This window comes from Camponotus floridanus, unplaced genomic scaffold (assembly GCF_003227725.1).
Source record: "Camponotus floridanus strain SB8 unplaced genomic scaffold, Cflo_v7.5 scaffold58, whole genome shotgun sequence".
In the NCBI taxonomy this organism is placed as follows: domain Eukaryota; kingdom Metazoa; phylum Arthropoda; class Insecta; order Hymenoptera; family Formicidae; genus Camponotus; species Camponotus floridanus.
This window is the reverse complement of record NW_020229747.1, coordinates 672,559-683,889: the sequence shown is the minus strand read 5'-3', so window position 1 is coordinate 683,889 and position 11,331 is coordinate 672,559. Positions and strand designations below refer to the sequence as shown.

The 11,331-nt window shown below is 35.5% G+C and overlaps 2 protein-coding genes across 2 annotated transcripts; one reads left to right on the top strand and one right to left on the bottom strand.

Annotated features, from left to right (window-relative positions):
- Positions 1–1,098: 1,098 nt before the first annotated feature.
- LOC105254368 (Krueppel-like factor 3) lies at positions 1,099–5,877 on the bottom strand. The gene is made up of 4 exons (XM_011263001.3): positions 5,681–5,877; positions 4,699–5,480; positions 3,782–3,976; positions 1,099–3,313 (listed from the first exon to the last, which is right to left on the bottom strand). The coding sequence occupies exons 2-4, from the start codon at positions 4,750–4,752 to the stop codon at positions 2,417–2,419; spliced, it is 1,146 nt and encodes a 381-aa protein (XP_011261303.2). The 5' UTR covers positions 4,753–5,480; positions 5,681–5,877; the 3' UTR covers positions 1,099–2,416.
- Positions 5,878–7,745: 1,868 nt separating this feature from the next.
- Positions 7,746–9,845, top strand: LOC105254358 (endoribonuclease LACTB2). The gene is made up of 3 exons (XM_011262990.3): positions 7,746–8,058; positions 8,843–9,476; positions 9,575–9,845. The coding sequence occupies exons 1-3, from the start codon at positions 7,931–7,933 to the stop codon at positions 9,701–9,703; spliced, it is 891 nt and encodes a 296-aa protein (XP_011261292.1). The 5' UTR covers positions 7,746–7,930; the 3' UTR covers positions 9,704–9,845.
- The last annotated feature ends 1,486 nt before the right edge of the window (positions 9,846–11,331 follow it).

The window sequence follows — 11,331 nt, the reverse complement described above, 5'->3', positions numbered from 1 at the left end:
AAAAATATATATTCTCGGTTATCGTTAATAATATTTTTACCTACCATGAGTCGAGGAAGCCTGACGTCACGGAAGAAGTGATATAATATTAAAGAGATATCACGCAATGTAAAATGTTAGAAAATACATATATGTATAATTGTTAGATATAATAAATTAATTAGATAATTTATTCTCTATTAAAATGGTACACACGCACACACATTTCATCATTTTCAGCAAATGTTACTATTTTAAATATTATCTTATCTATTTATTAAAAATATAATCCATAATTTATATTGTTAGCAGTTTACAAGGTATTAAATAGAATTATAAATAAAAAACATTTATTAAAAATTCAAACAGATAAGAAAAGCTATGGCAAAATGATAATGAATAATGAGGAGAAATTTCGGTGCAAATATTGTTTTAATATCAGCCAATCTTTTGGCGAAAAAACGATTAAACGATTGTATCTTATCGATAAACAAATGTTAGTAATAATCTATTTTTAATAAATCGTCAATTTCCTAAATTCTCATAACAAGTACGACCATTTTAAGAAAGAATTACGCGTATTTTCGACATAGGGAAACATTTGGTGTTCACATGACTACGTATGTCCATAAATTACACGCGTTTCTTTCAATAGTGACGTCATTGATTCTTGGTATCCCACACCCATACAAATGTAGTTGCTTATTTTTTGTTCATAAAATCTTTTTTTTCGTTATCATCAGTCATCTTGAGTCGCGATCTTCCCCACAGAATTCACGTTCGTATCTCCCTGTCTGTCCGCCGAAAAATTCAAATGCTCTTAGACTTTCATAATCATCTGTTTTTAAATTTATTTTTAGATTCTTTCCATAATTAGAATAACAATATAAGCTTTGAGAAAATTTATATTTTGAAAAAAATGTTAAATTGATGATTATTTGTTGCAACTTTTACTCATATTAATTAATATTTGAAAAATATATATCAATAAAATTCTTCTATTAGTTAGATATCAATACGAAAAGAATTACAAAAAGAAAATATAAAATTATAATGGAAAAGAAAAATACAAAAGGGACAATAATATATTCATAATGATTTACGAAAGTATACAATTTATTTGATTGTAGAAAAATCTTTATGATTTTTAACATTTCCACTGAAGTCTTATATCTTCAGTCTTATGTCCCCAAGTAAAATTTACCTGGTTATATGATACATATACATATATACATTCGCAATCTTAGAATATCTTACAAGTTACAACACAATTACTCTTTTGTGTAGAAGCGGTACAAAACATTAAATAAATTCTGGAAAGAGGAAAGAACATTTCAAGTAACTCAAGAGGATAGAAAATAATTATATAATCGTAATATTTAAAAATTAATTCAATTCATCAACGAATGATCTTCCTGGTTTTGCACATTTTCAGTGTCTTTATGTGTTATTTATACTTACAATGTATACATATAATAATAGTTGTGTCAACGATTATTTTAAAAGTCTATATATAATCGTCATATATATAAAATGTCTTGTTTCTTCGTAAATAAATATCTTTTCTATCTCTCGATCAACGTACTTGATACAGAATTTTATTTATCGAAAACAACTTTCAATAGTAAGTTAAACAATACAAAAGTTCGAAAGGCAAGTATTATTCGAGAAAATATATTCGAAATATCTTTTCGATATATTTATGCTGCGCCTTTTAGACTTTTGTATTGTCTATAAAGAATCTCCGACCAGCGAAGAATCGAGTTTTAAACGATACTTGGAAATTAAAAAAATCCGTTTTTATATTTCATATATTTAGCATTAAATGTGACTCTACTTAATATCCACGAATTTTATTTATTTAACACGGCAATCACATTTATTGTATTAACTACAAACATACATATGGTCACATTTAACGGTGAACATAGGTTGCGAAATATGAGCCTGACTTCCCAAGTGTTTCCTGAGATAATAAATTTCTCTCAACTAAACAGTACTAGCCTTCACGCGTCATGGATCACAGACACACTTAGGTACTCGGTTTGCGAACGACAGCAAAATCCTTTGCATAATGACTTATCGTCTCGTGCCTTTACTTTAAGTACGGCTCACTTCGCTTTTCATTCTTGTTCAACAGATATTCATTTTACATATCTTCATAAGAGACATCTTTTCAGTTGACCAGATGATGCCAATAGATCAATCCCTGAGTTATGTTCGTGCTTTCAATTATGTAGTATTGCTCTATCAGCAAAAAACAGTCTTCATCTTTCGTATCCTGTGGGTACAATTTTGTACTTTAATTAAAACATCCATTGGAGGCTTTAATTGTTGTCTTCTTTAGCATTCACTCGCAGTTTAGCGAATGATTAAGACGCACGAAGACCATAGAATATAATTTTCAGACGATTTCAAATAGTCGTGAGTGCATCCTTCAAGCTGCCAGCTGAGGTGGTACAAACTGTTGAACTGCTCGCGACGTTAGTCGTGGTGCCAGCACCGGTAACAGACTCACTCTCAGAGGCGTCGAGGCCAAAGGCTGAGAGGCAGAAATCTGACCGTTAGAAGATGATGATGTCTTATCTCTGGCGTGACGCTTCACATGCTTCGCCAAATGATCGCTTCTCATGAATCGCCTCTGGCAAACGACGCAAGCAAACTTCTTCTCGCCAGTGTGTGTACGTTTATGCCGCGACAGCTCGTCACTACGAGAAAAGCGACGACTGCAATCCTCGTAGGGACACGGAAACGGTCGTTCGCCCGTGTGAGTGCGCGTATGAGCCTTCAGATGCGACGACTTGAAATAGTTCTTACCGCAGCCCGGATGCTCGCACTCGTAAACGCGACGGCGCGTCTCCACCGCGCTTGTGCTCATCGTCGTGGTGGTTGCGGTAGCCGTGGTTGGCGCCGCGCTGGCGACCAGCAGAAGAGGTGTTCGCGGTAAAACTAGAGGTGAGCCCAACAGACCAGCTACCACTATAGGCGCTGGTTTGGGTGCCAGAGGTTGCAATCTTGGCAGCTGCTGCTGCTGCTGTTGACAGCTCTCGCGGTCAGTATTCTTGCTGTTGACAATGATCTCCTCCTTACGCAAACTCATCTTGAACTTTAAACTGCGAAGCACGTCCTGCACCGGCTCTGTCGCGCTCGGTCGCACGTTCGCTCGCGAACTGGGCGACTGTCGCGCAAGCGAGTCACGTGATACCGGTTGGCTGCTGATCGCCGAACTCCCCGCAAGATTTGCCGGACTACAGGTACCGTCCCGATTGGCGCGCATTATTACCGAGACCCGGGCCGGTTCTGGGCTCGGTGGTGGCGTGCCGTCTAGCAGCAACTAAAACAAAAACAATGAGCAATTTTAACTTGACATCATTTATAAAAAGATATTTAAATATCAATATGAGTATTTAAAAAGCTGCTAGCCCATCTCTCGAAAAATTTGAGCCAATCAGTATATAGTTCATTAAATAGCATCAATCAACATCAAAAAGATTATTTGAAGTTATCTGTTTAAAAAAAACGTTATCGATTTGTCAATTCAGGTTGCAGCAAATCGTGGAAGACCGATATATCCACTCTTGTCGAAGGTATCACTGGAAGATCCGCCTACTCCAAGGATAAATAGGCGGAGTGAACCAAGTGGTGCGCGCTCAAACGGAATCGTATCGCAACACGACTCCAAGTTCTCTGTTCCAGTCGATTAAGTCGAAAAGAGAAATCGAAAGGAGACGGGAGGGAGAAACATTGGAAAGCAAAGCAGTTTTCTGTCGACGATACATATGGCTATCTATTTTATATTTACCTTCGCTAACTCGCATTGTTCGACGCATCGCCGTTTTCGGGGCGGTTCATCCTCCTCCGAGTCGGAAGGTTGAGGGGTGGGCGGCAATGGGGGGTGGGAGCCCGCATCCTCCTCACTCTTTCGCCCGGATTTCCCATCTGAAAGTTTCTCCCCCAGAAGAGCTGCAACACTAAACGATAATTGCAGCGGTTCCATCTGTAAGACAAAGAGATGCAGAGTGTTAGTTTGGAATTGGCAGAAAAGATTCATCATGCATGCAATTGTCTATTGGATAAAATTAAGAAGCTCAAAATAAATCGAGTTAAATAGGGACTTGAGAAAGATTATTGCTTCTGATGCATAATAAAGCTACGTGACTAAAGAGTAAAACAAATGAGCAATTCTTTGTTCTCGAGAGATATTTGGATTAGAAAAAATTCCACGCAGACTCCATGGGAATTTTTAACATCAACATGATTCATAAGAATCTTAGTTTACATATTTTACATATTTTACATATTTTTTATATTTTCTCTGCTTTTATATTTTTTTCATGGCATTTTGATTTATATTGTCAATCTATTTTTCAATTAATTGAAAGAAATAGATTTTACTCCAATAAAATTTAAATTTAGATTAGAAACGATAAATATAACGATTAACGTCGAAATTAAGAAAAATAAACTCAAACAAATTACGTCAATAAAATTCTAAGAAATATGCAATGAGATATTTGTTAATTTTAAAACTTGCTACCCCTGATAAAAGAACTTATTATTTCGCTGCACGTACTATCAACCATACATAATACAAAAATATAATGTACTAATAATAAATAATAAAAATATCTCGTAGGAGCTACTTCGTGGAAGACGTTTGAGTTTCGCGGGCAACGGCGGACAGTGTTCTGGCGGTATATTTAATTCGCTGTCACTTACGTGCTTCAGCTGGGGCGAGGCTGGCGGCGAGAGAGGCTCCTGGTTCGTGTCCATGTCCACGAAAACAGGGCGAGGAACCGCACGAGGACGAGCCGAGAGAAAGGGGAAAAAAACAACCGGGATACACCGCTCGAAAAGTAGGAAAGAAAAGAAGAAAAGCACGTAACGAGCGCCGAGCCCTCTTTGGCAAAAGTGGAGCGACCAGGTCTCCGCAGTACGTAACGGACGGGCGTCTCGCGGCGCAATGAAGCTTTCTCAGGTCGGCGCTAGCTCGGGGAACGCGAGCCGACCCGCGCCCGCGCCGCGGGTGCGTGATCACGCAGGACGCGCGGGCGCGACCAATCTCGACGAGGGGCTCGTCGACGGCGGGCCAATCGGCGCAATCCGGTCAGGCCGCGACCGCGTGATCGCGGGCGTGCTGTTCACGTGCTCCCAGTCTGACTCGGGCCGTGATCGTGACGTCAGCGCGCGTGGTGAACGCGGTCGATACGTCATGGCGTCACAGCGCGCTCCGAGCTCGAGCGTCACGCGCGACAACCTCCGTTCTCCTTCTCCGTCACCTCCATGCATCGCACATCCATCGTCGGGCCTTCGCCCAGGTCCGTCTCTTTCTTTCTTTCCTTCTTTTCAACGAATCCATCTCTCTTCGTCCTCTGCTATAAACTCATTTTTTTTCTTTCTTCTTCTCTGGGTCTCGTTTCTTTTTGCATCTTCATACGCAGGTATGTTGTATTTCTCTCTTCGTTTCTCGTTTTATGTAGATCTCATGTGTATTCTGAGACCTATATTGTAAAAATATATTGTATGTTATTTTCACACATTATATATTGTTTACATATATATGTATATATAACAATTATGCGATAATAATTTTGTAAAAAATATAATTATCCTTTATATTTATCTTTAAATATCAAATTTCTCTACAATAGTACGACTTTATTAGATTTATTAATATTTTTATAATATTATTTATCATTACCCTATATTTTCTTCTCAGGAGATTTAATTACAGGACATTGGCGTATGAGCTTTTACTTTTCTTTTCTTCCTTTCTCATGCATCCTTTGTTTTGCCGTGGCCTTATTTAGCCAAGGACACACGCCGTCTTTTTCGAGAATGATTATACTTAATGTCGCGAGTCGGCGAGCCCCATATGCTTATTCCAAAATAAATTGCTGTTTATTTCTGGTTCCCTGCAATATCTCGCGTTATCATTACGATTCCGTGGCACCCGCACGAATCAGCTGTCATGCTCGTGATCGTCGATCGCGTGGCCTCCTCCACGTCGTTATCTGCTAGACTTCGATGCGCAATAATGTCGTTGATCTCGTTCCGAGGATGTTTGGAATCGGGCGACGTGCGAAATCGCATCATCCTTACGATCCCAAACTTCCGTTTTTTCGACCTCGGGCGATTAGGATCCTTAAGATTGAGTATCAAAATCAACATCATAGATGTAAAAGAAGTTCCCTACGTGTTCCTCTTTTCTCTCTGTAATAAAATGTAATATATTATTATCATATATAATATATATTTCTCAGTCGCGAGGTCCACTTATAATAGTTTTGTCAATTATTAATGGAGACAGAAATATCGACTTTGAACGGAGGGTTTTTAAATCACGCGCATCTCGTCGAGGTTCTGTTGACACGAGTCGCAATAAATAATTCACGTTGGGACTATTATCGGTCTTTAGGCGCGCCGTTTGTCTGCTTATGACCTGCCGAGCTCTTGACGACGTCGTGTACGTCAAAGAGATTTTTTTCTGATCGTCTCGACGGGAATACATAATCGATGAAGGTCTATAGATAAGCAGCGCGTTAGCGTGTTGTACAGGTCAGCATGGCGAAACTTACGTGACACGCGATAAAATCGAACCAGCGCATTGCAATAACAAACATAATGCGACAACAAACGTAAAAAGTCCAAGGTGATGTCCACGTTGGTAGCGCTATGTTCTTCATCGAGAAAGAGAAACGTCGCTCTATTTAATTATTACCAATTACATGATGTGATTACATTGAATTATTTTCAAGTTTGATGCAGCTGAGTAGCTTCAGTTGTTCAGTAGCATCGTTTATAAAGGACTCTCATCTCAATGGTCCAGTTACAAAATATTCTATAAGGATTCCTGGAAGCATTGGGATATTTTAAGATATCTCTGGAATATTTTGATACTGATTGGGTTGTGACATTTTTCTGTATCTATTTTTCCACACACACATACTAGATTGCAAAATTATATTAATTATATGAATTAATTACATTTTATATTAATTATTTATATAATAATTAATTATATATTATATTATTATTATATTAAAATAATTTCAAAAAATATGAAATAGCTAATTATAAGATTGTACTAATTATATACCATGTTAACGTACTTTGTAGTTGTATCGTAATCGTGCGTGTACTCGTTTGTTTTGCTACTGCAATACAGACACAGAATTCTGCTATCGATATACATATGTAGTAGATACACGTGGGAGCTCGAGTTACATCATTCACCGTTTTATAAGCGTATCGAGTGCGATGTCCTGCACGAAAGCAAGAGCGCCTGTTCTTGTCACCCTCGTCATCTCTTTTTTTCGCTACAAACTTTGAAACAAAGTAACGTTATAGACGAGATAGATGGAGAAGAGGGGAAACAAAGAATCTTAGCGGAAAAATGCAAGGAAAACCTGCGAAGAGATCGTCGAGTGATTGCTCGCTTGCAGCCTTTTCCAATTGTCTCGAAGCGTGTGTATACAATTCGTATAAGATTAAATCTTAAATATAATATCTATACATCAGCACCCGATCCAATCGTATCATAATTTGCTTTTGCGCGTTGAACCGCTACTTTTCAGCAGCAAAATAAATACCATGAAGCGCCATCTCAAGCTCGCGTAATTCAGTCGAATAAAAATGTCAAACAACCGTAGGTAAATTTTCCTTGGATAGATGTTGACTTGATCGATCGTCGATAATTAGGCGACATGAAAAAAAAGGTAAAAAGCAATATTAATCGTAAATAAGTTGGAATGTATGTCACAATTCTAAAGTGCTTAATTAATGCTTGTGGTAAATCTGCTAACTCATGATGAGATAAATACATGATATTACTAAGCACTAATAGGTATATAATGCATGAATACGTGGATCGAATTTCATAGTACTGCCTTTGCTCCTTTTACTCTTCCTGACGAATCTCTCGCAAGTGAACGAAACGAGCAAAGGGACTATGTCAACCTTGACGAATTTGCCACCGATAGTGAGGCTGTCCAGCAAGGTGATCCGGATTCTGGGATGCAACCCTGGACCGATGACATTGCAAGGCACCAATACTTATCTCGTAGGCACAGGTCATAGGTGATAAATCGTCAATCATACGTATCATATAATAAACGAGTATTATGCTTGTAATACTCTTGTTACATTTCCTGTGGTTGATACATTTTCAGGGAGTTATTTAATAAATAAAAAAGAGAAATAAGTTTTTTATTAATTAATATTGAAAGTTCGAAATCTATATCGATATTTTAGAAAACCTGTCAGTTGTGTTAATTGAAGAAATAAATTAAAAACTTGACCTTTCTATCTGAAATTTGTAAAATGGGACATTTTGTTGTAAAATAATGTCACTTAAAACTGTCAGTATTTTATATTAGAAATTAAAAATCAAGAAATATGTGTAAAATTTTATATGTATAAGATTTTTTAAGTTAGTTCTCATGTTATGAAAATTTTGTTTAACTGAAATGTAAACAATAAAAAATACTTTTTCTCAACTTTAATAAAATTTAAAAAACTAAAGAATTATAATTATAAATTATAATAATATCGACAGTAAATTATCCATTACATACAAACCAAATTTAAAAAACTGAGAAGATAAAAATAAATGACAAATTTAAATCGATATTCTTTCCATTAAAATTGATATGTATCTTTACAGTATTAAAATTACAGTAATAAATAATCTTTATATGCTTTCAATAATTATTATAAAAAACTGTTTATTGTAATCCTATTTACAAATTTTTCTTTAATTCAGAAGAGGAATAAGTGAAATATCTAATGTAGAAACTAAAACTTAATATTGTTCTCGCAATAAAAGCAAATTAATCTTCTTTCAAACTATTCATTGTTACAGACGTGTACTGGTTGATTCTGGGGAAACCAAAACAGCTGATGCCTACATAAAACTTCTAAATAATGTTTTACGCGAGGAAAACGCGACCATCGAGCACTTGGTGGTTACTCATTGGCATCATGATCATATTGGAGGAGTGGAACCTGTGCGAAGCTTACTAAAGAGCCTCTTTCCCTTGGACAACCAGCCTACTGTGTGGAAATTGCCGCGATCGTCAAACGATCGAGAAAGATCAAATGACGAGAATTCCATCCAATGGGAACCTTTGAGGGACAATCAAGTGGTGGAAGTTGAAGGAGCGAAGCTCCAGGTAAAATATACACCAGGACATACTAGTGATCATGCCTGTCTGCTATTGCAAGATGAGAATATCCTATTTAGTGGCGATTGCATCCTCGGAGAAGGCACATCAGTCTTCGAGGACCTCCACGATTATATGCTATCACTGGATAAGATCCTAGAGATGCAGCCTAAAAAGATTTATCCAGGACATGGACCAGTTCTAGATGATCCATTGCCACGTATACAGTATTACATCAATCACAGGAAACAGAGGGAAGATGAAATTCTGCGAATACTAGAAGGAAATAATAAACCAATGACAATAGCAGATATTGTCAAGCTGATATACAAGGTAAATATAAATATTAAAATTTAAAAGAACATATTTTTTCCATATTGCTAATTTTTAAGCTGAAACAACATAAAATGACATTTTTTTGCATTTTATAGGATATTCCGAAAAATCTATTGCCAGCCGCAGTATTTACCATAGACCAACACCTTCACAAGTTACAAAAAGAGAGAAAAGTGTTACAGGAACAAGAAGGTGGTTGGTGGAGAATTAAAGGCAAAATATGAATATATTAGATATAAAGAAGATTAAAATTGAAAATACAAAATAAATTTCGGGATGGGGAATTTATAAAATATAGATCCTGACATTCAGATAGCTATAACAGAAGAGCCTTAATTATATATATTTTATGTACACAATATATATAGTTTTAAAATATAAAAACTTCACAACCAACTCTAATAATGATATATTCTATTCTAGATCATTGGAAAGATAAAAAATAAAAAAGGAAAATTCTCCACGCAAGATATATAGTTGTGAAACATTTATTCAACTCACAGAATAATAATGATACATCGTTATGAATTTCTCTGTCCAAGTTAGGCTGGTAGCTAATTATCATTAATGTGCGCACAGCGAAAGAAGTACACGTTTACGACAATTTCACGAAGTATATATCGCAAGCGGTACACAAATTACCTTCCCTCTTTAGGCGAACCATTAGTCATCGCGTGCGACTACGAATACATTACAACGGTCAATATAAAATATATATATATATAATATATATATATATATATATAAATATATATATGTATGTATGTATGTATGTGTATGTATATGCTGTATATACTTGGCTATAATGTTGTCGCGACACAATAAATGTTTCGTTATATTTTTCATTATAAAATCTCTCTTTCTCATTTCATCTACTACCTACATAATCTTGGCGAATATTAGCACCCCTCGGCTTGAACATGTGGGGATTTACCCCGAAAAATTCGATGTCGCGATATACGTACAAAAGATATCACTAAAGTGCAAAATGTTTTGGTAGTTTAAGAACTTTCTAATTAGGAATGCGAAATTCAGATAGGATTTTAATAATATAGAAATTAGCGAATTTAAGATTCCAAGTATCTATAGAAATCTTGAAATTAAAAATTTAAAAATACTTAAATTTAAAAAAGATTTGAAATCTCATTCAGGATTTGTAAAAATTCGAAGATTTAAGAATCTGATAATTTAGACATTAAATTTTGTTGGTTCATTTTTTGATGTAATTTTGAGAGAATCTGAGAATTTATAAAAGAGTTTAGCAATTGGTAAAGGAAAATATAGCAAGAATTTTGTATGATGCACTTTAGTTACATCTGATATATAATAACTATATGGACATATATCCTTAATAAGCTCACTTTGTTATTTAATTCACCCTCTATTCTTTCTTTGGATAAACGTAAAAAATATATATTTATATAATATATATATATATATATATATATATATATATATTTATATATATATATTATTTCAACATACACACATAACATAATCTCTCTTTTTTTTATACACACGCACGTGTGGCCGCACACACAATATTCTTTCACTCTGTCATTTTTATTCATCTATCAATTAATAATAACATTAACGCAATCACGTAGTAGCTTTATCATTATCATAATCAATATACTAAATAACAAAAAGGAGAAAAAGACAAAAAGAACTTAGATTATCAAACAATATACATATTCTACACGTTATGAAATATAAATTTGAGACATGATTAAAGGCCACAGCGACGAGATGATCACTCTTTCGCAATAAAATTAATAATAAGTTTCACAATATCATTGATAATTATAATTAGCCAAATTAGTACATACTTTTCATATATACTTTTCTGCCA

Excerpts from the sequence above, each read along its gene's own strand:
- LOC105254368 (XM_011263001.3), bottom strand. The coding sequence starts at position 4,752 with ATGGACACGAACCAGGAGCCTCTCTCGCCGCCAGCCTCGCCCCAGCTG. Across the intron at positions 3,977-4,698 it reads CCTCGCCCCAGCTGAAGCAC|ATGGAACCGCTGCAATTATC; the intron begins GTAAGTGACAGC and ends TTTGTCTTACAG. Across the intron at positions 3,314-3,781 it reads AACAATGCGAGTTAGCGAAG|TTGCTGCTAGACGGCACGCC; the intron begins GTAAATATAAAA and ends TTTTTGTTTTAG.
- LOC105254358 (XM_011262990.3), top strand. The coding sequence starts at position 7,931 with ATGTCAACCTTGACGAATTTGCCACCGATAGTGAGGCTGTCCAGCAAG. Across the intron at positions 8,059-8,842 it reads CTCGTAGGCACAGGTCATAG|ACGTGTACTGGTTGATTCTG; the intron begins GTGATAAATCGT and ends TCATTGTTACAG. Across the intron at positions 9,477-9,574 it reads TTGTCAAGCTGATATACAAG|GATATTCCGAAAAATCTATT; the intron begins GTAAATATAAAT and ends TGCATTTTATAG.